General features: G+C 49.0%; 1 protein-coding gene across 1 annotated transcript in view; it reads right to left on the reverse strand.

The window, feature by feature from the left end:
• Positions 1 to 2,247: 2,247 nt before the first annotated feature.
• MAPKAPK2 (MAPK activated protein kinase 2) overlaps positions 2,248 to 25,291 on the reverse strand; it is a 49,413-nt gene continuing 26,369 nt past the window's right edge. The window contains exons 2-10 of the mRNA XM_003272962.4: positions 7,744 to 7,883; positions 7,494 to 7,558; positions 7,118 to 7,197; positions 6,444 to 6,570; positions 5,778 to 5,853; positions 5,279 to 5,403; positions 4,797 to 4,882; positions 4,603 to 4,683; positions 2,248 to 3,942 (exon numbers count right to left, since the gene is read on the reverse strand). Coding sequence (XP_003273010.1) covers positions 3,799 to 3,942; positions 4,603 to 4,683; positions 4,797 to 4,882; positions 5,279 to 5,403; positions 5,778 to 5,853; positions 6,444 to 6,570; positions 7,118 to 7,197; positions 7,494 to 7,558; positions 7,744 to 7,883 — 924 coding nt within the window. The 3' untranslated portion in view covers positions 2,248 to 3,798. The remainder of the gene's footprint in view (positions 3,943 to 4,602; positions 4,684 to 4,796; positions 4,883 to 5,278; positions 5,404 to 5,777; positions 5,854 to 6,443; positions 6,571 to 7,117; positions 7,198 to 7,493; positions 7,559 to 7,743; positions 7,884 to 25,291) is intronic.

The following is a 25,291-nucleotide window of genomic DNA, read 5'->3' on the forward strand; positions in this document are numbered from 1 at the left end:
CCCTCTGCACTCCCTTACCAAGGCGACGTCCACATGCTTTCTTAAAGAAGCTCTAAACTTGGAAACACGAGATCCAGGTCAGAATCCCTGACTAGCTGTGTGACACTGGGCGAGTCCCTTTACTCCTCTGAGCTGGAGTTTCTTATAGGTAAGCTGGAGACGGGACTGACTACCCTCAGAGGTTCTGATGATGAAGAGATGGAGGGGAAGAGCCCAGCATCGGTGCTTGACAGGGACCCAGGAGTGTCCGAAGGCTCCTCTTTACATCTCACACTGCTTAAGGGTGTTCAAGAAGCACACCTGCTCCTGAACTCATGCAAGCCAGCATCTGCCCTTAGGGACAAAAGTTTCCATTGCCATCCCACCCAGGCATTTAGCAGAGGTGTTAAGCTCTCCCTAGAGACAGGGACTCGAAGGGCCATGCCAGCATGGAAGGTCAGGGACATGGGCATGGGGGTGAAAAGGTGTGGCAAGATCCCACTAACCACACCAGACCCCTCCTGGCCCTTCGCCCCAGCCATTTTCACTGAAAGCCAACCCCAGCCTGAATCCTTGCTGATCACAAAAGCATCCTCCTGAAATGGGCTGAGCCAGGGAAGGAAGCAAAACACAAGGGCCAGCGTTGGACATGAGGACAAGAAGGCTGTGAGATGGACCTCCTCTGTGGCAGAGTCCTGGCCCCCAGTGATGCCCATGTCTTGGTCCCCAGACTGTGGCTATGTTCCCTTACATGGCAAAGGGGACTTTGCAGATGGGATTACGGTTAAGGGCCCTGCAATGAGGAGATTATCCTGGATTATCTGGGTGGGCTCAATCTTATCACACCAGCTGGGTCAGAGATGTGGCCACAGAAGGATCAGAAAAATGCAAGGTTGCGGTTGAAGATGGAGAAAGGGGGCCATGACCCAAGGAATGCAGGAAGCCCCCAGAATTGGAAAAGGCAAGGAAACACCCTCCAAAGAGGAATGCAGCCCTGCCGAGACCTGGGCTCCAGCCAGCCTAGTGAGACCCTATCACACTCCTGACCTACAGAACCGGAACATCATAAATTTGTGTTGTTTTAAGCCATAAAATTAATATGGCAGCTTTGTTACAGGAAACTAATACAGCTTCTAAAGATAGCAGAACCCTGACAACTTCCTCTCCTTCTCTCCCTGACTCTCTCCTACCACTCCTTATTCCTCCTTCTCGGGTTATTCCTTCTAACACCTTCATAAGTGCAGACAAAATAAGTGGATTTCTCTGAAAGCAAACTCCCATGCTGGTTTGTTTTCAGCTGTGATTTTAGAGTGATGAGTAGTGTCTCAAGGCGAGAACCAACCTCAGCAACCCACTGTCATGAAGGGGAGGTCCAGGGCCTGCTGTTCCCGGGAGCTGAGGGTGGAGACATGGTCCCTCTGGTAGCAGAGGGGACAAGCAGGTCTCTCCTCCAGCGGGGAGAGGGATGTGAGTTCCAATCCCACCATGCAACTGTGGCACATCATCCCACCTTCTCAGTCACTTTCCTCACACATAAAACAGCAATCAGCAGCCGCCCTGTAATGTCTCTTGCTGGCAGCTCTGAGGGTCACATAAGAAAATGCAGGTGACACAGTGAAGGATGTGCTATTTTCCCATTTGACCCAGAGGGACTGCAATGGGGCAGGTAGCCCAGTTTCTACTTTAGGCTCTGCTGCGGGTCAAGTCATCACGTGGCCCCGGCTCTGGGCTTCAGTCTTCTCATCTGTGCACTGAGAATGGGCCACAGGAACCGTGAGTCTCTTCTAGCTCCAAGGTAGAGCATTTGGTTTCTGCCTGACCCCTATCACCGCCTCCTGGAGAGTGCCGGTACTACACTAACCTGCTCCCCTGGTATCTTTACCAGGATTTCAACCAAATTCACCAGCACCCCCTCTTCCCTAGACCCTATACCAGCTGGCTTTCGCAGGCTAAAGGTGCCAGCACCTGGTGGTGGCTATGTAGGTCAAAGAATCATATGCCAAAAAGAGCTTGGCTCCTGATTCTGCATTTGGCAAAAGAAGATGGGCTTGAGCCCTTGCAGCCTCCCTGTCCTGCTTTAAGGATGCCCTACACACATCCTGCCCAGGTCCTCACTAATGAGGTGCTGGCTCCTGCTCACCCAGGAGGCCCTCCGTTCCTCTCCCAGGATGCCCAACCCACACCCTCACCACTCAACAAAACCCCTCTGCACATAGAGGCAGTGGGGGGTAGGGCCTGAGCCCCAGGAAGAAAGAGAAAGAAAAACTCTCAACTATTAAATCTGTTTAGTAAAGACAATTTCGCTCATACAAAACAACAGTTTACAACAATCGAGTGCTGGACACACCATCTGAGACAAGGGAGGCGCTGCAGGCACCCAGTGCCTTCCCCCATACACAAAGACGACCCTGGGCGCCCCTCCACCACCTGCCCCTGAGGGAGAGGAAAGGTGAAGTATTCCTGCCACCTCTCCCTCCAAGGGAAGGGGGAGTGGGGGGCCATGGCACAGAGAGCCTACCCCAGCTGCTCCTTATCTGTGCTGGGGGAGGCCCCTCCCCTCACCGGCCCCGAAGCTGAGTTGTTTGGGGTGATGGCAAATGGCTGATGGGCAAGGGGGCAAAGTCGGGACATCTTTGGTGCAAAGACTCCCCCTGACCCACCAGGCCACACAATGGAAATCTGAGGGAAGACCTCAAAAGTGGCCCTGCCTTTGCCCACAAGGGGTAGCTGGCTGATGCCCCAGAACCCAGGAGAAACACAGGAAATGCAAAAGCTCTGTCAACAGAAGCTGCCCAGGCTCACCTACATGAGCTGGGCGGCGTCCCATGGAGAAATGTAAGGAAAATAAACAAAAATGGGTTAATAATGGCAAGAAGGGGAAGTAGAGAGGTCATTCAGTAGATGAGTGCCTCAGACGACCCAGGACCAGCACTAAGTCGGGGGAGGGGGGCCCTGGGGGTTGGGGGTCCAGTCTTCCTGATCACTGTGCCAGTGCCCAGTCACTCCTCTCTGCCTCCCGGAACCCAGCTAACAGAGACAGGCCACAGAGGGCCTGTTTCAGAATCTGGGTGGGCTTCCCAGGCACTTTGGCAGGCTCAGTATGGGCAGGGCAGACCCAAGAAGGGAGAAGGTTCCTAAGCCCCAGCAGGGCCGTCTCCCTCTGCAGCCCTGCCTGCCCCTGGCCCCTCAAATGCACGATCCCAGGCACGGATCTGCGCACTCATACACACATGTGCACACACACACACACACACATACACTCACTCCTATTTGTCTGGCACACTGGAGATGTCTGAGGGCTCCGAGAGAGGAAGTGCGTGGCATCCTCCTCCAAGGTGGCCTTGAGCTCCCAGAACGCCTGAGCCAGCGGGGACGACCCCAGGCTGTTGCGAAGAAACAGGGAGGGCAGACGGGACAACACAGGGACAATCCCTATGACAGTTTCCGCAAATACCCTCTAACAAACCACAAGCCTTTGCAGTATCCAGAGAGGAAGGCGTCTGGTGGAGAGGAGTGGGGCAAGGACAACAAAAGAGGTTTCATAAAAACTCTAAGTCAAATTACTGATAAAATTGCAAAATGAGCACAGGTTCAAGAGCACCTTGCTCACTTCTCTCCAAAGCCTCCCAACCTCCCAGCCTCTCCCACTCTGGGGTGGCCAGAACCAAGGCAGAATTCAGCCACTGATGCAGTTCCAGGCTCCATGCAGCTGAGGAGGAGAGGAGGCAGATGTGGACAGTTCTGTGTCTCTTCATTTAAAAAATATATTCCTGTAGAGAGTTATTGCTTGTCCTCCCGCGGGCAGGAGGGCGCGGTGGCTCAGTGGGCCAGAGCCGCAGCCTCCAGGGCCCGAGCTTTCTTCCGCCTCTTCAGCAGCAGAGGGTTGGATGCATCTTCAATCTTTTTTATCTTGATCTGCTCGTAGTCAACGCGCATTGTGGCCAAGGCACTGGTCATCTCCTCCTGGGGGCACGGCAGCACCAGGAAGGGTGCAGAGAGAGCCAGAAGACAGGTAGGAGAGACAGCAGAAGAGAGATGTGAGAGACAGAGACAACAAGGGCAGGGTGAGGGCAGCAAGGGTGGGAGCGGGAGCAGAGAGAGAAGATGGGCTGGTTAGTGGTCCACGCTGACAACAGCAGTCTCACCCCAGCACTGGGCAGCAGAGAGCCTGGCTAGGGCACTGCTGCTGTTCCCTGAGAGCCCCCAGTGATCCCGCAGGAAAGGAGGAAGAGACCTGGGCCAGGAGTCAGGAAACCTGGGTCCAGTCTGCCCCAACCAGTCACCAGCTGCGTGACCTTGAGCGGACTGCCCCCCACCTCTGGGCCTCAGTTTCTCTTCTGCAAAATTAGAAGATGACACCAGATGGTCTTTAGGGTCCCATTAGAGACCCAGGGAGTAAAAGGATTCTAAGAAACAGCTCTGAGTTTGGACAGGAACACAGAATCCTCTGCTCACAACCTGGTCAGCCAAGTGGCCTGGTTGCTGTTCTTGTCATGAAGACACCCCTGGGATGAGAGAGGCAGAATCAAGCTCTCCCCTACCAGCACCACGCCTCACACCTGGGCACTCCCCACAAGCCACCCACCCAACCTGGAGCCCCTCTCACCCAGTGGTGCCCCTCACCTTGACATCCTCCCACCGCTCCTTGTCCTCCTTCAGGACCCGGCTGGTGTGCAGTGGGGTTTGAGGGACCTTCGTCGATTGCTGAGAAGAGAGAAAAGGGGTCCAAGTGAAAGCCTGGGGTAGGGTCCTGGCTAAGACTCTGTCCTGTGGAATAGTCCCGTGAGACCCAAGGCTCCCCAGCCTGCCGAGCTTACCATGATCCAAGGGTGGTTCATAAACTCGGTGATGGTCATTCTCTGGGTGGGCTCTGTTTTCAGCAGGTTCCGAATGAGCATCTTCACTGTGGGGTAGGACAGGGGGCAATGACAGCTCAGGGGTCACTCTCCCTGGCCTGCTCCTTTTCCCAGTTTTCATGGGGAAACCAGGTTCAAAGAGGGGGTGCATGGAGGCAGGATGCCCGAGCAACTGGCCCCAAGGACCATTACGGCTGTGCTGTACCACTTGATAGGCCCTGCACAGCCCCACAGCCTCGGCCCTGCATTCAGCCCTCCACACAGGCAAAATGAGGCAGGACGCACCCCGCAAGCATGGGCATAGGAGCTAACCCACAGTTACACCAAGCACGAGATGGAGGCCCATACATGTGTCTGCGTGTACACACACACACACACACACACACACACACACACACACACACACAGGCTCTTCCCCTTGTCCTGAAAGCCTGGGTTCTTACCTTCCTCTGACACTTCTGACCATTCTGGGTTGGGAAATTCATACTGGCCCATTCGGATGCGAGTCTTCATGCCCGGAGAGATGGCAAGGCCGTGGTTGGAGTAGAAGGGGGGATACCCACACAGCCTGCATCAACAGGAAGAAGGAAGTGGGAGACAGAACAGCTGTTACTTAGGGGCCCTGCACCAGGAACAGGATGAGAAACAGGCTCTTCTCCTTGTAAAGGTCACAGAGAAATCAGGGCTCATTGACACAGGCACAATATACAAAGTCAAGCACGGGGCCCGGGAATCCAGCATAGCAAGTATCTGAGGTGCACACTTTCCAGCCCATGAGCTGGTTTACACCCGCCACTTAGCTATCGGAATCGAGAGAAGGGGCACGCAGGGGACTCCCCTGTAGAAAGCGGAATGCTAACGTCTGCCTCTTCCTCTTGTCCTGGAGAAGTACAGGCCACCCTGACTCCCTGCCGCACCCAGCCCCCTCCCCAGCACACTCACAGGATGTACATGATGACACCCAGGGACCACATGTCACAGGACTTGTCATACTTCTCTGGACCCAGCACTTCTGGAGCTGCAAATCAAAGGTCAACATGGGTGGGCCGGCCCTCAGAACCCTGTGATCCACTCAGTTTCTCTGTGAAAGATGCTCCCCATCCCAACCTTTCAGCCTATCATGAGGTAGCAGCAGCTGGGGCACAGAAGGAAGAGCCGAAGCCCAGACCAGGGACCGGAACAGAACACCCTCCTCCACAAGGAACCCTGGAACTAGGATCTTAAGATTCTAAAAATCCTAAACTGCATGAGACTTTCAGACCCATGCCATCCATTTAATTTCACAGATGCTCTGAACACGCTTTGAAAGCTTCTTCCATGCCAATCAGCTGAGGCTCCAGAACAAGACCTGAGTCCAGACTCCACTGAGAATCTGATGGAAACCATGGCTCTTCTCAGAAAGATCCTGGCAGATCCTTTCCTACAATTCCTCCACTGTAGCTTCGCTCTCACAAGCCCTACTTCTCAGCAGGTCCCAGCAGAACCAGCACCAGAAGGGGTCATACAGACACAACTCTCCTAGGATTTGTAACCCCCCAGATAGCCAACAGGAGGGGCTGAGAAAAGTTCTGGGAAAAGCCTAGGTCCCTGGGTTCCCTGTGGACTTACCCACATAGTATGGCGTATAACAAGGAGTGGTCAAAGAGTTGTGGCTGGTGGTTTCCTTGGCAAAGCCAAAGTCAGTGAGTTTCAGGATGGCGTTGGGCCTTTTGGAGGTGTATAAGAGATTCTCAGGCTACAGAAAGAGAGACAGAAAAATAGCAACCCTGCTGGACCTGGGAGGGGCTATCAGAAACCAAAAGGATCCTGGTTCCTCCCTTCCTCTACTCATCCAGCAACCATTTGCCTATCCCGGGCACTGCCCACCACGAGGAGCGGCAGCTCTCTATGGGTGTCTGTCCAGCCCATGCGCTGCCCATCACAAGGAGTGGCAGCTCTCTATGGGCAGGTGCCTGCCTCTGCAGGGTTTCCAGAGTGCCTGGAGATAACAGACTGACACACAGAACCTGCAGTAAACACCACAGGAACAGAGAAACCAAGAGTGTGACTGGGGGGTTCTGCCTGAGGAGAACCACAGGGCTGAGTGGGGCCAGAGAATGCTTCACTACTGGGTTTAGGGGTTTGCCCATGGGCAGAGGGCAAGGCCCTACAAGGCAGAGAATGGCATGCTCAGGGACCAGGCAGCAAGGATGCAGGGTGGCCTGGCAACCATCTCTGGGGTGGCCACGGCCCCTTTGTTGCCCCCCACAGCACTCGGGCTCAGGGTTATGAACAGCTGGCACCTTGACATCCCGATGGGCAATGTTGATTGAGTGCAGATACTGGATGGCCTCACCGATGCTCTTCATGATTTCGGATGCTTCTGTAGAGGGGAGGGAAGAGAGAGTGGGAAAGAAAAGTCACAAAGACACGTCATTAGGCTTGAAAACCCAGTGCACCAGTCCTACCTCTGTGCAGCCTGAGGCTCCCCACAGCCACCACCCACCCCAGAAACAAAGCCACCAGGAGCTGCCCTGGTCAGCTGAGGCACCCCTTGCAGCATGCTGGAGGGGGCAGCAGCCTCAGCACCCTTCCCCAAGAGCAGGCACTGCAGAGGCCCCCTTCAGACCCCCACTGCCCTGCCTGCCTGCACCTGCTCCCACAACAGACCCTTTCTACCTCTTTCTGTGAATGCCTGGTCTCCTCGATCCTGGATTCGGCTAAAGAGTTCTCCACCATCCAAACTGAAATGAAGCCACAGTGAGATCCGGAGAACACAACAGCCCGCCGCCACTCTCCACTGCCCCCCAAAAAATCAAGTGTTTACATTCCAGGCTTCAGGCCCATCCCTGGGCTGTCCTCAGAGGGTGAGGTGCCTGAGTGAGGAGTGGGAACAGGCTGGGCCGGGACCAGAACAGTGGCTGCTTACCATTCCATGACAATCAGCAGGCACTTCCTCCCTGCATACAGATTCTCGTACACATCCACAATCCGTACGATGTGCGGGCACTGGGAGGCCCGCCAGTGCAGCTCCACCTCCCTGCGGGCCTTGGGGCAGTCCTGAAGCATCTGCAGGCCAAACAGCTTCCTGAGTAACTGCGTTGTCACATGGGCCTGCTCTAAGCCCCTGGCCCGCATGCCCTGACATCGCCACCGACATACCACAAACCCCCCACTCCTGCTAGCCCCTCCCTACCAGCCCCCTTGGCACATTTCCTGAGGCCTCTGCAGTTCCTTATCTGCTCTATATGAAATCTCACGATGACTCTCTTGGGACCTTGACAGCTACACTGAGATCAGCCCTCAGGCCATTCAGTCCAGCATAGGCCTGTCTCCAGCTTAGGCCATGAAGTCTACTCTAGAAGGCAGGCAGCACTCAGGTACTGGGAAGCAGGGGGTGAAGGGGCTTCGGGGAGAAAGGCAGACTGAGGAAAACGAATACAGTATTGGAAAGGGGGCTAGCGAGAAGAGAGAATCCAGAGTCCATAGGAAAAGGCACCTCTGCAATTACTCGGACCCAGCACAACAAATCCAGAGCAGTGTTCTCTCTACCTCTGTAGCTGACTTCAACCAGGCAACAGATGGCCTTGGAAGTCAGCCAGATGCCAGTTTGAATCCAGTTATTACTAGATTTCCAAGCTTGAGCAAGTTACTTAACTCGTCGAACCTCACTGACGCCCCTTCTTCTCCCTGGACCAGTTGGCTAGGGGTATTAAAGGAGGCTGGCTTCTCACCAGCCTCAGGGGTTCAATCTTGACTTGTCTAAGCCAGTCTCATTAATTCCAGTCCCTTTGCTAGTGACTGGCTTGGGAACAAGCCTACAATCCAACTGGCCAAGAGCCTTGTAAGAAATCTGCTGCCGGGCACGGTGGCTCGCGCCTGTAATCCCAGCACTTTGGGAGGCCGAGGCGGGCAGATCACGAGGTCAGGAGATCAAGATCATCCTAGCTAACACGGTGAAACCCTGTCCCTACTAAAAATACAAAAAAAATTAGCCAGGCATGGTGGCGGGCGCCTGTAGTCCCAGCTACTCAGGAGGCTGAGGCAGGAGAATGGCGTGAACCCTGAGAGGTGGAGCTTGCAGTGAGCCGAGATTACACCACTGCACTCCAGTCTGGGCAACAGAGAGAGACTCCATCTCAAAAAAAAAAACAAAAAAAGAAAAAGAAATCTGTTAAGAGGCTTCTTAAAGGGAGCACAAGAAACCTACATCATCTCTCCTGTATATGGCACCTGGGACCATGACAATCACATTATTACCAGTAAGGGGGGCCTAAAAGGATAAACCAATGCACTGAGGAAGGCAACCAGGAGAAATGGCAATCACCTGGATCCTCGCTGACATCACCAGGGATCCCTCAGGACTTCTTTTTGACAAGACAATAAACTCTTCTTACTGTTTAAGCTTCTTTTCATGAAATTTTCTATTGCTTGGAGCCAAAAGCATCCTTATCTACCCTTCCTTTGTAAAGTGGGGATGGATAATGGCTTCTGTTTCACAGATTTGTTGTGAGGATTAAATGAAATATTTCCACAAAGCATCTCACAGAGTGTCTGACATGTGCTCACTAATAGCTGTCATTTTTATCACCAATTGTCTAAGTGCAAGCACAGGTGCCAAAATAATTAAGACAAGGACACTCACAGATTTAGCATCTTCATGGGAAGCCAAGATGAGCCCTATATAGTCCACACTCCAACTGCTTTGGACATTCAGAGGGCTGGGGTGTCCAAGAGACATGCTAGGAAGGAAATGGACAGGCAGAGGGAAGGCATGCAGGCAGAGGGAAACGTGGGAAGCAGGTGCTAACTGACCGAGATGGAGTGGAGCTGGGGTGATACAGCAGGGAAGCCTAAGAACCTGCTGGAAAGTGTCTGAAGCTTGCAAATAAGATCAGATGGCCATGATGGAGCCAGCTTGCAGAGGGAAGGGAAGGGCAAACGAGCATTTCCAACAAGAAAGCTGGCATACATTTATGCTACAGTCCATGATATGCTGGGTTTTTCCTAACTGTACATTTGCCATTTTACAGGATGAGGAAGCTGAGGCTCAGAGAAGTAGCATGCCCAAGGCTAAGTTTCTGAGAAAAGGCAGAGCCAAGGTTGGAATCCAGGCCTGGTAGACTCCAAAGACCAAGTCTTTCCACCACACCACCCAGCTTTTAGAGGAGGCTGGAAGCCAAGATTTCTCAGACCAACTTTGCAGAGGCAATTCCCCAAACAGGTGTCTAGAAGGAATCAATGACTGGATAACTCAGTCTCTTCCATGGAGTAACAGGTGGCCGAAGCCAATAGTTGCAGAAGGCAAGGTTCCCAGGAGGTCACACTGCCACCTTGTGGCCATAGAGGACACCGCATGGGTCTTGAGTTCTGCCACTTCCAACTTCATTCGGGTTTGTTTGTTTGTTTCTGAGACAGGGTCTCGCTCTGTTGCCCAGGCTGGAGTGCAGTGGCACAATCTTGGCTCATTGTAGCCTCCGCCTCCCGGGTTCAAACAATTCTCCCACCTCAGCCTCCTGAGTAGCTGGGATTACAGGTGTGAGCCACCATGTCTGGCTAATTTTTTGGTATTTTTAGTAGAGACAGGGTTTCACCATGTTGGCCAGGCTGGTCTCAAACTCCTGGTCTCAAGTGATACCCCACCTTGGCCTCCCAATGTGCTGGGATTACAGGTGTGAGCCACCATGCCCAGCCTTCAACTTCATTCATTTGGATGTACCAGGAAAAATGTTTACTTTCCCATGCTCTAAGGGGAGCAGGAGAAGGCACTGGCCAATTTCCTTTGTATATAATTCAATCCAGCAAGCATTTATGGAGCTCCTACTATGGGCCATGCATTGCACTGAATGTCAAAACCAAATAGAGCAGTCCTGATCTGGAAAAGCCTAGGCTAGCGGGGGGCAGAAGATATGAGGGGAGACACAGAAAATCCTTAAAATCCAGTGAGATTACATGCTGTAAGAGTGCCAAATTCAAAGGGTTCAGGAGGAACAAGGTTTCCAGAGCAGCCAAGCAGAAAGAACCTTGATCGCCCCCTACAGGCACACAGGAACTGGAGCCCAGAGGAGAAGAATCAAAGTTGTCAGATTTACTCAGAAGCAATGCCTGGTTGTAAAGTTACAATCAGGGAAGACTTGGCCCAGTCTGAAATTTGTCAATTTCTTCTTGCACAGCCTCACAGAGAGGTCTACCGTTCAGAGTCTGTGCCACATGCATTTAGGAGCGATGATACCTGCCTAGCCTCCCCCTCATAGAAACATTATGAGCATCTAATTAAATAATACCTCTAAAAGTGCTTTATTATCAGAAAGGCATTCATCACTGTCAACCAGTACCATTAATGCCACAGTACAGGGGGGTCCCTACGTCATCCCTGAGTTGAGGCTGGAGCATGTGGATGTAACCAGCACAAGTTATCAGCAAGATTGTAGACTGGGTTTCTGTCTTCAGCCCAGTGACCACCACCAGGACATCCGCCAACCAGAGCTGTGCTAAGTGAGGATGCACCAAGGTCCAAATCTAAATGCATGCTCCTTAGCACCCTCTGAATTCCAAGCACCCACTGCAACTTCCATGCTTTCTGCCCTAGACACGTTAGGAGTGCACGGCACAAGGCAAAGGAGAGTTTGTGCAAGGAGGGCTAGGTTCACTCGCACTTCCAGACTTGCACAAGCTCTCTACCCATTAGAGGAGACGGGTGTAGCACAGTGAACCTAGGCTTTGCAATTACATGCATTCTGAATCCCAGTTCTGTACTTCCTAGCTTGTGTCACGCAAGCCCACCTATCTTTCTGGAAAGGGTTTCCTCATCCGTAAAATTAGATTCAACTTCGTGAAATAATATCCTCGAAGGTGCTTCAGAAACTCTATATAGGGTACTTTTCACTTTGAAAAAATTTACCATTTTGCATATTTATGCCTTATCTGCCCAACCTAACTGAGTTTCTAATGGGCAAGATCTAATTTGATTTCTGTTTACTCCCTCCCCTCTTCCTTCCCTCACCTAGTGGTTAGGAACTTCTGAGCTAACACCCCCTCATTCTGTTGCTTCTTCTCCCTACTAAACTCTCTCCCCCAGTGACTGAGTGAGGGTGAGCTGTCCTTTCCATCCTGAAATAAATTGGAAAAGGTAGTATTTTAAATTTCTTAGAAAAACTTAGCAAGAATTTCCCATTAAGACTGGTCATTGCACATCCAGCATTTGTATTCCAGAACTTAAATTAAAAAAAAAAAAAAAGACTGGCCATTGACATCCATCCAGGCACATGTTTATCAGAAATCCCTGACTGGATAGGAAAATCTACCCGAGCAATGAAAGACCTTCAAATGGGTGAGGCAGGCTGGCTGACGTCATGGGGGCACAGCCCTGAAGTGCCAAAGCGGCTCTGTGGACAAGTGTGGAGCGCAGAAGGCCTGGAGAGAGGAAAACAAGAATGTGCTAATCTGGAGTACAGGGCTAAGTAAAGAACACCAGGGGAGGTGGCCTGCGCTCCAAGCCAAAGAAGAGACAGGAAAGGAAAGCAGGACTCCTAGGGCACTGCCAGAGGCCACCAGCAGAATGAGGCGGCAGGTCCACCCAGAAGCCAGGGCCCCTGCTCCTTGGGCATGGGCATTGCTATGGGCAGTGGAGACCAACAGGCCCTGAACCACGCTCTGAGGACTGGAGACTACAAGAAGGAAGGGTCTTCCCACTAAAAAGCCACAGATCATTAGTCGAGGAATGCCTGGAGGAACTGTGAAATATCTGAAGCCCAAACTAAGCCCCAGTCCAACACTGTGACTCACCTCAGCCCCACACAGTTTGTGCCTGAAATTCTCTTACACGTAGAAAAGGTTAATGATTGCGTGTGCTCAGCTGCAACGCAACAGGCAAGGCCCCCGCCAACTGTGGCAGGGGCAGGGGGCCAAGCCACAGAGCCCATTGCCTGGGAAGGAAACTCTAGGACAGCGGCAGTGAGGGAGCTGCGGGAGCTGCCTAATTACAGTCCCATGCCTCTCTGTCTCTGCCAGAACCTGAGGGGAAGGACAGGACCCCTCCCCCTATTCAGGGTGTGCATGGTTCCCCTCATCTCCTCCTGCAAGTCTGCCATTGTGGAGCCATGTGGAAAGACTCAGGAGTGGTCAGCATTAGAAGCCTGGCTGAGCCAGAGGACAGGAAAGCAGCCGGCACCCAGGCCTGACATGCCATTCGCCAGCAAGGTGGACATGAAGACAAGACTGGGAAGGAGCAGGCCCCAGGCCCTCAGGAGGACACCCTTCACAAGCGCCACTGCTCACTAGCTATGTGAACTTGGGAAAGTTTCCAACCCCTTTGTGCCTTGGTTCCCTTATCCATTAATAGGACAGTAATAGCCCCTACCTCATGGGGTTGCTATACGAGATGAGTTAATAGATGTGCATGATGTAAATAACTAAGAATAACGCTTGGCACGTAATAAGTACTGCATCCGTGTTTGCTATTATTATTCTGCTCCCCACTCCCCATGTGTTGGAGTCCCACTGGGGTGGGCAACTGGGATTCCATTACACCCATTTCAATGAAGGTGTTATTAATAGCTCTCGGCACTGGACAGAGGGGGGACCCCAGGACACGGGGAGGAAAGCAGGCTGTGGCATCCCAGCCCTGCAAACTCCCTCACTACACCACCTAAGCTGGGCAGCTAGGGGCGGGGGTGCACATGTAATGAGAGAAGGAAGACATCCCTCCCCAAGACAGACTCTGATTCAGCGCCAAGAGCGATGCAAAAGGCTGATTCTGGCACCAAGTGTGTTGTGGGTGTGTGGTGCGGTATGTGGTGCATGTTGTCAAACAAGACCTCCTCTTCACTCCGAGGAGGCAGCTGGGGGTCAGGGGGAAAGCCACGTGTGTCACACACTAACCCACCATGCCTCCAGGCCAGGGCCACCCACTCTGGTTCCTGGACCACCAGCACCTCTGCTGCACCACATGGAGGATGGCTGGCCCAGGTGCTCTGCGGGGTGTAAAGGAAAGAGGACTCGGGAGGGCAGCTGCTGCGGGTGAGCCTCAGCAACCTCTTAGCAAGGTGCTGGAGCAGGCTGCAGGCCGAGGGGGGCTGGCAGTGCTCTGTGCTAAGTGGCTGCTAAGTACTGTTGGCCCTTGAACAACCCAGGTTTGAACTGTGTGGATCCATTTATACAGGGATTTTCTTCCACTTCTGCCAGCCCTGCAGCAGCAAGACCAACCTTTCCTCTTCCTCCTCCTCCTCCTCCTCCTCTTCCTCAGCCTACTCAAAGTGATTTTCTTAATGATGCTTATTTTCTTTAGCTTATTTTATTCTAAGAATAAAGATATAATACACGTAACAGACAAAATATGTGTTAATCAACTATGTAATCAGTAAGGCTTCGGGTCAACAGTAGGCTATTATTTAATAGTAGTTCTGGGGGAATCAAAAGTTTTCTTTTGTTTCTTTGTTTTTTTTTGTTTGTTTGTTTTTGTTTTTTTTGAGACGGAGTCTCACTCTGTTGCCCAGGCTGGAGTGCAGTGGCACAATCTCCGCTCACTCAAGCTCCGCCTCCCAGGTTCACGCCATTCTCCTGCCTCAGCCTCCCGAGTAGCTGGGACCACAGGTGCCCGCCACCACGCCCGGCTAAATTTTTGTATTTTTAGTAGGGATGGGGTTTCACCATGTTAGCCAGGATGGTCTCGATCTCCTGACCTCGTGATCCGCCCGCCTCGGCCTCCCAAGGTGCTGGGATTACAGGCGTGAGCCACCATGCCCAGCCTTTTTTTTTTTTTTTTTTTTTTTTTGAGATAGAGTTTCACTCTCGTTACCCAGGCTGGAGTGCAATGGTGCGATCTCGGCTCACCGCAACCTCCACCTCCTGGGTTCAAGTGATTCTCCTGCCTCCGCCTCCCGAGTAGCTGGGATTACAGGTGTGTGCCACCATGCCCGGCTAATTTTGTATTTTTAGTAGAGACAGGGTTTCTCCATGTTGGTCAGACTGGTCTCGAACTCCCAATCTCAGGTGATCTGCCCAACTGAGCCCCCCAAAGTGGGAATCAAAAGTTTTATGTGAATTGTTGACTGCTCAGGGGTCAGTGCCCCTAACCCTTGCATTGTTCAAGGGTCAACTGTGCTTCAAATGGGTCATCTCACCCACTTCACCCCCACCCTGGGAGGAAACATCCTATTTTATAAATGAGAAAACTCACTGAGTCATTAGTTCACGACCTTTTGGCCAGTTGTCCCTGACAGGGCTGGAATTTGAATCCTGCTCTGGCTGCTCCTAAAGCCTCCTTTCCACCATCCCACAGTAAGGCAAAGAGTTCAAAATCTGCCCAAGACTGTCCGCAACAGCAACAGCCAGAAATGGAGGCTGAAAATGCCTTAAAGTGCAACCCTTTGATGTTAAAATTCTACTTTTAGAATTTCATCCTCAGGTACTAAACATAGATGTATCTTTAAGAAAATATACACCTCAAGAGTTATTTACCTTTACTAGAAATAGCTAACAAACTTATTAGTCTACTTTGTGTTGCTATTAAGAAATACCTGAGACTGCGTAATTTATAAAGAAAAGATGTAACTGGCTTATAGTTCTGCAGCTGGTACAAGCGTGGCACTAGTATCTGCTTTTGGTGAGGCCTCAGGAAGCTTACAATCATGGTGGAAGGTGAAGGGGGAGCAGGGATGTCACATGGCAAGAGCAGGATCAACAGGGCAGGGTGCCACCCACTTTTAAACAACCAGATCTCCTAAGAACTTACTATCTTGAGAACAGCACCAAGCCATTCACGAGGGATCTACCGCCATGGCCCAAACACCTCCCACCAGGCCCCACCTCCCACGTTGGGGATTACACTTCAACATGAGATTTGGAAGAAACAAACATCCAAACTATATGACAAACTTAAGGCCCAGAGATAAGTAATAGAGGTTGTTTTATGTAAAAATGAGTTTAGCTACACAATCTACAGTCACTAAAATGGTGTTTCAGATGAATGTTAAATGGGGAAATGTAGATTCCTGAGTGTCTACCAGATTCTCAGATATCATCACTGTCATTCTCTAGAATACTATGCTATTTTTTCTTTTGCATCCCAAATTCCAATGTGTACTTTCTTTAAATTTCATTATCAGAACATGTCTGATGGTAAGTGAAAGTTACAAACCCTTATGTACAGCATAAGTGCTACATGGATATTTATTGGATCTGTATATAAAAAAAATAAAGGCATAGGGGCTGGGCATAGTGGCTCACATCTATAATCCCAGCACTTTGGGAGGCCAAGGCGGGCAGATTACTTGAAGTCAGAAGTTCATGACCAGCCTGGTCAACATGCTGAAACCCTGTCTCTATCAAAAAATACAAAAAAATTAGCCAGGCGTGGTGGCAGGCACCTGTATGTAATCCCAGCTACTTGGGAGGCCAAGGTGGGAAAATCACTTGAACCCAGGAAGCAGAGGTTGTAGTGAGCCTACACTCCAGCCTGGGCAACAGAGCGAGACTCTGTCTCAAAAAATAAATAAATAAATAAAGGCATTAAGACTCAATGAGTTGTTAATAGTAATGATCTCTGAAAGAATGCAGATTTCTTTTATTTTGTCTTTATTTTCTAGGTGATTTACAATTAGTATATGTTACTTTTTAAAGAGACAAAGAAGCTTAGCTCTCCGAATTTTAGTCAGAGGGCAGCCATCCACGCCTCAGGTCCTATGGCCATGGAGCATATCTCTGGGGCTTCCGGAAACTCTGCCAGGTGGAAGATCTGGAGCCAGAGAGGGACACAGGAGGAGACACACGAGCACTTGATCCCATCCTCACAGAATGGATCACTCAGTGAAACCCCGGAGTGCCCAGCATGTGCCACACACTGGTTTAGAGGATGCCAAGGTCATAATAGAGAACATGACAAATAAGGCCCGTGACCGCCACAGAACTTAACATTTTAGTGCAGGAGGTACACCAAAAACAAGCTCAAAGAAAATAGTTTTAATTATACACTGTGATTTGTGCTGCAAAGGAAAGAAATAAGATGCTGCCACAAAAGCAGCAATGGTTTAAGGGAGAATCCTTTTCATCTCTCAAAATTACAGACAGCTGCTTATAGGCTGGAGCAAGATGTCACACTTCTCAATTAGCCCAGCTTGGAAGCATAAGAGGTGGCAGACAGAGCAATCTTGGCTGAACTACTGACCTTCCTCTACATTGATTGGGGAAGAGAGTATGTCCTCCTTTCAGAGCCTCTGCAAAGCTCAATGAGGAGTGATGATGGTTCTCCCCTAGAACCATGATCTAAACATAAATCTAACAACAGGTTTTAAAAGCCTTAGAAGGTTGATGAGATAAAGATACCACACAGACCCTTCACGTGGGTGCACTCATTCCCAAACATTTGGTTGGGAGGCAAAAGCAAGTCTCTATTTGTTATTAATGTTGATTAATATGATGGGGAAAAGTCCCTACCCAAAACAAAGCTAAGAGTTACAACGGGGAATCCCAGTACCAAAAGCCTTAAAACAATCACGCGTCACTGCCCAGAAGATGGGGCCTGGCTTGACAGTGGGCCACCGTCCCTGTCGGCCCTCTCTCCAGAGCTGTCACAGGCAGTCACAAAAGCCTAGGGCTCAACAAAAAGTCAAGAGGCCTAAAAATCGCACTGTAGATGACAAATCTTTAAAATATTTGCACCACATGATGGATAAAAGGCTAACTTAACTCAGGCAAATCAATTGTTGAAGATCAACAACCTAATATAAAAATGGCCAAATGATAAGAACAGGCAGTTCAAAGCAAGAGAAACACAGATGGCTGAATGGAAGATGCTCAGTGTAGCTCAAAGAGAAATGTTTATAAAAAAGATGATAATTTCAACAGACTGGCAAAAAAAAATTTTTAATGTTTGACCAAAACAAAACTCCCAAGTTTATGCAAAGATCTGGGGAGAAAAGGCACTCTCTTACACATTCAGTTGGTAGAGAAATAAACTAGTATTTTTGGGGAGGTATTTGGCCATGTCTATCAAAACTGTAAATGTTCAAACCTTGGACCCAGTAATTACCCAGCAAGAAACCATCCTACAAATTATATTCATAAAGCATTTTAATGGCAAAATAAACTGGTAATAACCTAAATGCCTACCAATAAGAGGCTGGTCAGATAAATGAAATGACAGCAAATCCATACAACGGAATAACATGCAGTGTCATAGAAGAAAGAGGCAGCTCCCCATCCGCGGCGACGGGGAGAGCAGGATGCTATTAAATGGGAAAGCAGATAAGGACCAAGATGATATAATACTCTGGCTTTATCTTTAACATCCTTTTTTTTTTTTTTTTTTTTGAGACAGAGTCTCACTCTGTCGCCCAGGCTGGAGCTGCAGTGGCGCGATCTTGGCTCACTGCAAGCTCTGCCTCCCAGGTTCACATCATTCCCCTGCCTCAGCCTCCCAAGTAGCTGGGACTACAGGCGCCCACCACCATGCCCGGGTAATTTTTTGTATTTTTTAGTAGAGACAGGGTTTCACCATGTTATCCAGGATGGTCTCAATCTCCTGACCTCGTGATCTGCCCGCCTCGGCCTCCCAAAGTGCTGGGATTACAGGCGTGAGCCACCGCGCCTGGCCAACATCCTAATTTTTTAAATAGAACTGCTTCCACCTTACTTAAGTAGCTTTTAATGTATATTCATAAAGACAAGAAGCAAACACACCAAAAAGTTAATTAGTGGTTAATTATAAGTGGTAGTAATATGGATGACATTTTCTTCTTTTGCATATTTTTTAAATTTTCAAAAACAAAAAAGTAAAGTACTGAACAGAATATACAGCATAATCCCATTTGTGTAGTTTTGTTGTTATTGTTTTGTTTTTTATGGAAGAGGGGAGAGGATATATGAAATTGTAGATGTTTAAATTTTTTTCTGGAGGAATTTATCTCCCCCGCAAAAAAAAAGGTAGCAGTGTTGAGTACTGGGGAATAGGTACTAGAGGGAGGTATGTATTTTTTTTCTTTCTGTTTTATATCCCTATGTATTGTTTGAACCTTTACCATCTGAATGAAATTTTTTTAAAAAACTAAGTGAAAGGGTTTGGATTCTGAGGTGCAGTATGATTCAGGTCTTATATTTGAACCCCTGGCCTGAGACAGTGTCACAGATGTGCCCCAAATGTAGGCCAACCTTCCTGCTAGAGGCAGGAGAGCAGGGATGAGAAATTTCACATTGGCCACAGGAGGAAGAGAGGCCTTGCATAACTCTAGGTCAGAGGCCACACTTGACCAGGCCTGGCATCTTCCCAGAGGACGTAACCCTAAGAATTGATAAGGAGTGAGCAGAGGCCCCAAAGCCCCAAACCACTGCTGCAAACCACTTCTGACTTATATGGACATGAACACTGCACACAGCAGTGATGTCAACCACACAGGAGTCTTGGGTAGGAAACTGAAAGATGGGGACAGAGATATTTCTGTTTCTTCCAGCAAATGACATTGAAAGAGAAAGAGGAATTTTCATTTCAACCGCATCAATCATGTACCAGGTGCACTTTATATATAGCAAATATTGCTATATTTAAGCTTTCTAGCAGCCCTACAGAACAGGATCCATTGCTGACTCCATCGTACAGGTGCGGCAACCAAGGCCCAAGGAAGTATTAATAATTTGCCCAAGGCCACATGGCTAGTAGGTAATAAAGCCAGGACTCAGCCCCAATTCAGATCTAACCTTTTATTCACAACACAGGAGGCTTTGACAAATAAATCCTGAGCTGGTAATATTAGTTTACCGTTGGCTCTCTCGTCCCCTCCTAAGCGACTCGTCTTTGCTCTGTTCACAGGCCTGCCCTATTCGCATCAGGCCTGGGGCCAGAGCCCAGTAGAGAAGAGTCACAATAAATACTTACCGATTAAATGGGCAGACTGTACACCAGAACAACAAGATACAAGGCATCTTTCCCTAGGAGACCAGGCGGACAGTGGTAGGAAGGAAACACCCTAAATGCTCCAAGTTGGCTTTAAGCTAAAATCCAAGTGGCAAGAAGAAAAAGATCATGTTCTTAGTAGTGTCTAGGTATCTAGCATCTACTTTAAAAAATCCACAGAGATGGGCAAATTAGCAAGAGAAAGTAAGACGGAAGGAGGTAAGGAACACTGCGCCTCTGGCCTTAGCAGCCCCCATGCATATGACCCTGTGCGGCTGCCAAAGCAAATCTAAAATTTTACTTTGAAGCAACAAAAGCAAGCTCAACTTCATCACCCCAGCTGAGCAGAATGAGACTCACGGCAACGTATACCTGAGTCCACAGATCTCATGGAGGGTGGAGGAGAGTTGAGAGAGAATGTGGAGGAAGAGAAGGATCCTACAAATCAAGAGGGCAGCCCACATACACACATCCCCCACCCAGTACACAATTCCACACACCTAAGGCCGGAGACAACTGGGTGAGGAGAGAAGAAAAAAGAACCGGAAGATAGATCATTGTTATGGTGACACACAGCAGACTACATGGCCAGGGAGAAGACAGGAACCACTCTTTCCTACACAGTGAGAGAAATGGCCGGACACAAGAGTGAGTTCAAGCCACCAACACAAACACAAAGTCACTGTAAGAGAGAAGTCGAGGTCATGCCTTCTGCTACGAGCAGGGCACCTGATAAATAAATTCTCATTCTACATCACCTCTCACACAGCTGAAGATACAACGAAGGGAACTATTACCCTGAACTTACTTCTGACCAGGAAGGAAAACCTAGTAAATTATGTTTAATAACAAAAAAAAAATACTTCATCTAGCAAAAACAGTAACAACAAGAACACCACATTGGGGGGAAGTAAGCTCGTCAATTCAGAGTTCAAAGGAGGGAAATTAAAAAAAAAAAAAAACTGAGACAAAAACAGTTGTTTAGCCTAGACTTCAAAAAAACCAATATTTAGGTCAGTCGCGGTGGATCACACTGAAATCCCAGCACTTTGGGAGGCTGAGGCAGGAGGATGGCTTGATGACTAAGAGGATACAAAAAGGAGAAGGAGGAGTTCAAGACCAGCCTGGGCAACACAGGGAGACCCCGTCTCTACGAATAATTTAAAAAATTAACAGGGCATGGTGGCACTAGCCTGTGGCCCCAGCTACTCAGGAGGCTGAGGCAGGAGGATCACTGAGCCCAGGAGGTCAAGGTTGCAGTGAGCCAATGATCATACCACTGCACTTCAGCCTGGGCAACAGAGTGAGACCCTGTCAAAAAAAAAGAAAGAAAGAAAGAGAAAAAAAAAACAATATTTAGATGTTGAGACCAAGGAGTATGATGGGCAGAGATCCCAAAAGGGAATGCATTTTGAAAGACAAGGTCCAAGTCTCTAAAAAGTGAATTCTGATCATCTAAAACACAATAATCCCCTAAAGAAGAAATCAGGAGGAGGCAGCCACAAATGTCAGGGAGAAGTGAAGAGCTGAGACAGTAAAGGATGTGTGCAAAGACACGAGCAACTGCCCATGAGCCAGGACAGGCCCGAAGGGAGTAGTCTGCGCTCACTAAACACAAGAAGCAGAGCTTGTGAAAATGCAAGAGCTACTAGGAGCATGTCTTCAAGCTATATCCAAAGCTGTAAGAAGAACCAGGGAGGAAGTGGCCCCGGGATGGGGACAGAGACTCTAAGACACAAAATGACAAGAGAATGGGGGAATGTTCATCTCCAGTATTTCCCATCTTTTCTATGAAGGAGAATGCTCCACAGACGAGACAAGCTAACCATTTACATACATGTTCTCTCTCAAGAGAAGCCTCAAATCTAAGCTAGACCATAAACCAACTTACAATCACCCAGAATTACATCCCAGGATGCAGAAGGAAAGTACAGGTTGATTCCAGAACCACTGCTGGCAGTGGTTCAGGAGCGGAGGGGAGAGTATGTGGCGACGATCTGCTTTCTGGCACATTCTCTCGGAACCTGGTACCCACAATGCTCCAGGCACTAGACCAAGCTCACAGGGCTTCAAGGTTCACAGTCTAGCCAAGAGGGAAAAAGAAGCAATATGTAAACAAAACTGTTAATAAACTATGATGACTAAGAGGATATAAAAAACTGGGGGCTTGGCACTTCTTTTTTTTTTTTTTTTTTTTTATGATGGAGTTTCACTCTGTTACCCAGGCTGGAGTGCAATGGTGCGATCTCGGCTCACTGCAACCTCCACCTCCCAGATTCAAGCGATTCTCCCACCTCAGCCTCCCAAGTGGCTGGGATTACAGGCGCCCACCACCACACCCGACTAATTCTTTTTTTTTTTTTTTAAGTAGAGACGGGGTTTCACCATGCTGGCCAGGCTAGTTTCGAACCCCTGACCTCAGGTGATCCACCTGCCTCAGCCTCTCAAAGTGCTGGGATTACCGGCATGAGCCACTGCGTCCAGACGGCACTTTTGTTTGTTTAAAGGGAAGGGGATAAATAGGATAAACTCCTTAACATCTGCCTCTGGAAAAGCTCTAGAACAAATCATAATCTGAACCATCACAAGCTAGCCTGGGTCACTTAAGAGGCCACGGCAAGCTAGTCTCGTTTCCTTTTTAGCAGAGTTTACTGAATTATAGACCAAAGGAATGCCAGACACAAGGGGTCTGGACCTCTATAAAGCATATGAACACAGTCTCCTGCCCAGACCTTAGGGATGACAAAGAAGGAGGCAGTGAGATGACAAAGCATTTAGATAATATTTGCAGTTGTTATAAATGGCCAGTAATAAAGTGCTGTTTGGTGGATCTAGGACACACTGCTGAACACGCGCCAAACTGAACTCACTGCCCCCTTGAATTTGCTCCCGGATCTCAGTAAACGGCAATGACATCACCATCTAGCCAGGCTCCCAGATATAAATCTTGAGTACTCATCCCCAGCCTCTCTCCCTCCGTCACCCACAGAAGCAATCCAATTTTGTCTCTAGGAAGATCTCCCAAATCCATCTTTCCTTTTCCAGTCCTGCTGTCGCTTACTAGGTTGCAGCCCCCTTTTCTCTTGTGTGCTTTCTCTTTTTGAGACAGGGTCTCATTCTGTCCCCCAGGCTGGAGTGCAGTGGCATGATTTCAGCTCACTGCAAACTCCGCCTCCTGGGTTCAAGCAATTCTCCCACCTCAAGCTCCTGAGTAGCTAGGACTACAGACATGTACCACCACGCCTGGCTAACTTTTTATTTTTTGGTAGAGACGGGGTTTCACCATGTTGGCCAGGCTGGTCTCAATCTCCTGACCTCAAGTGATCTGTCCACCTCGGCCTCCGAAAGTACTAGGATTACAGCATGAGCCACTGTGCATGGCCTACTCTTGTGTGTTTTCTAACTGGTTTCTAGAAGGGAGACTTACTCCATGCCAGTACATCTTGGGTCACATGCTGAAAGGCAAAGCTGAGCAGGACATTTTCCTCCTTAAACATCTCCACTGGCTAACATGATAAAATCCAAATTCCCTAACTTAGTCTTCCCTGGCTCCTATCCACATCATCGCTACCCTCACCTCCCAACACATCCCCTATATTGAAGCTACAATGCACTTCCTGACCTCAGGCAAGCCGGGCCTTGTCATGACTTCACGTCTATAAGAACCATGGCAATATCACCTCCTCTGTGAAGCCTCTCTGACCACTTCCAGGCAGAGTCAGCCCCTCTGCCTGTCTGTGCCCACAGACTCTTGCTAAACTCCTCCTTCAGCACTCACCAGTGGAATTTATAAAATGGTTTCTCTTCTCACTGTGGACCATGTACCTCTTGGAGGCACAAGAATCTCTTGGACCCGGGAGGTGGAGGTTTCAGTGAGCCGAGATCGGGCCACTGATGTCTTGTTCATCTTTTGATTTCAAATCCTAGGGCCGGTACATGGCATTTAGGAGGTGTTCAATAAGTATCTACTTATTGACTAAACCCAAAGAACAACTTCAGTGGCAAAGCTATTTGTGTGTGTGTGTGTGTGTGTGTGTGTGTGTGTGTGTGTGTGTGTGTGTGTGTGAGACAGAGTCTCACTCTGTCGCCCAGGCTGGAAAGCAGTGGCCTGATCTCGGCTCACTGAAACCTCCACCTCCCGGGTCCAAGAGATTCTTGTGCCTCAGCCTCCTGAGTAGCTGGGACTACAGGCGCCCACCACCACACTCAGCTAATTTTTATATTTTTAGTACAGATTGGGTTTCACCACGTTGGCCAGGCTGGTCTCAAACTTCTGACCTCAAGTCATTCACCCACCTCGGCCTCCCAAAATACTGGGATTACAGCAGGTTGAGCCACCACACCAGACTGGCTTTGCCTAGTATTAATATTTTACCAACAAGCTGACTAAAGACATAGTAGGCAGTAAGCTTATCAAACTTCCAAGTGACACCCCCTAAGAAAACAATGGGAGAGGCAGTCTGCACTAGGTAGTAGATTTTTTAAAGATTACAGTAGGAGAAAATATATGCCAAAACTAACAACAACAAAAAAATCTTCAACAGCAAAGGATGAAAGAGACTTTTCTCTAGCCACATCTTTATAACATGAATGAGAGCCAAGGTTCTGAAGCCAGGCTGCATGGGGGCAGTCCCAGCTCCTCCATTAAACAGCTGTGGGCCCTGAGCACCTTTCCTAACCTTCTTATACCTCTGGTTTCCTTCACTGTAATAAAGGGATAATAACATTATCTAACTCGCAGGTTGTTATTTAGTGAATAATAACAATGTAATTGCACTTAGAATTGTACCTGACTCAGTAAGATCTTTTTTTCATTATTTGTTGGCGTTGTTAAAAGCCGCTTCTAAGAACAAGGAAGAGAAGGTGTAAAACATTGTGATTAAAAGCAAGAGCTCTGAAATTACACTGCCCCAAGTTCAAACACCAGCTCTAAAGCTTAGTAGCTGCCTGACCTTAGCCAGTTACTTCACATTCTAAATCTCCACTGAACTCATCGATTAAATGGAGTTTATGATAGTGTCAGTCAAAAGTATTCACTTTAGCATTATTTCAAATTAGAGGACAGAAGGAAATAAACATCTGTTAATAGAAAACTGGGCCAGGCACAGTGACTCACACCTGTAATGACAGCACTTTGAGACGCCGAGGCAGGTGGATCACTTGAGCCCAGGAGTTTGAGACCAACCTGGGCAACATGGCAAAACCCTGTCTTTACAAATAAAATACAAAAATAACTAGCTAGTGTGGTGGCACAGGCCAGTAGTCCTAGCTACTTGGGAGGCTAAGACATGAGGATCACTTGAGCCTGGGAGGCAGGGGTTTCACTGAGCAGAGATCACACTACTGCACTCCAGCGTGGAGGACAGAGTGAGACCTGTCTCAAAAAAAAAAAAAAAAAAGAATGAGGTAGATTAAGACATACTGAAATCAAAAGTTCTTCAAAAATACATTCTTCTGGCTGGGTGCAGTGGCTCACATCTGTAATCCCAAGGCCGAGGTGGGCGGGTCACTTGAGTTCAGGAGTTTGAGACCAGCCTAGCCAACACGGCAAAACCCCATCTCTATTAAAAACACAAAAATTAGCTGGGTGTGG

This window comes from Nomascus leucogenys, chromosome 5 (assembly GCF_006542625.1).
Source record: "Nomascus leucogenys isolate Asia chromosome 5, Asia_NLE_v1, whole genome shotgun sequence".
Classification (NCBI taxonomy): domain Eukaryota; kingdom Metazoa; phylum Chordata; class Mammalia; order Primates; family Hylobatidae; genus Nomascus; species Nomascus leucogenys.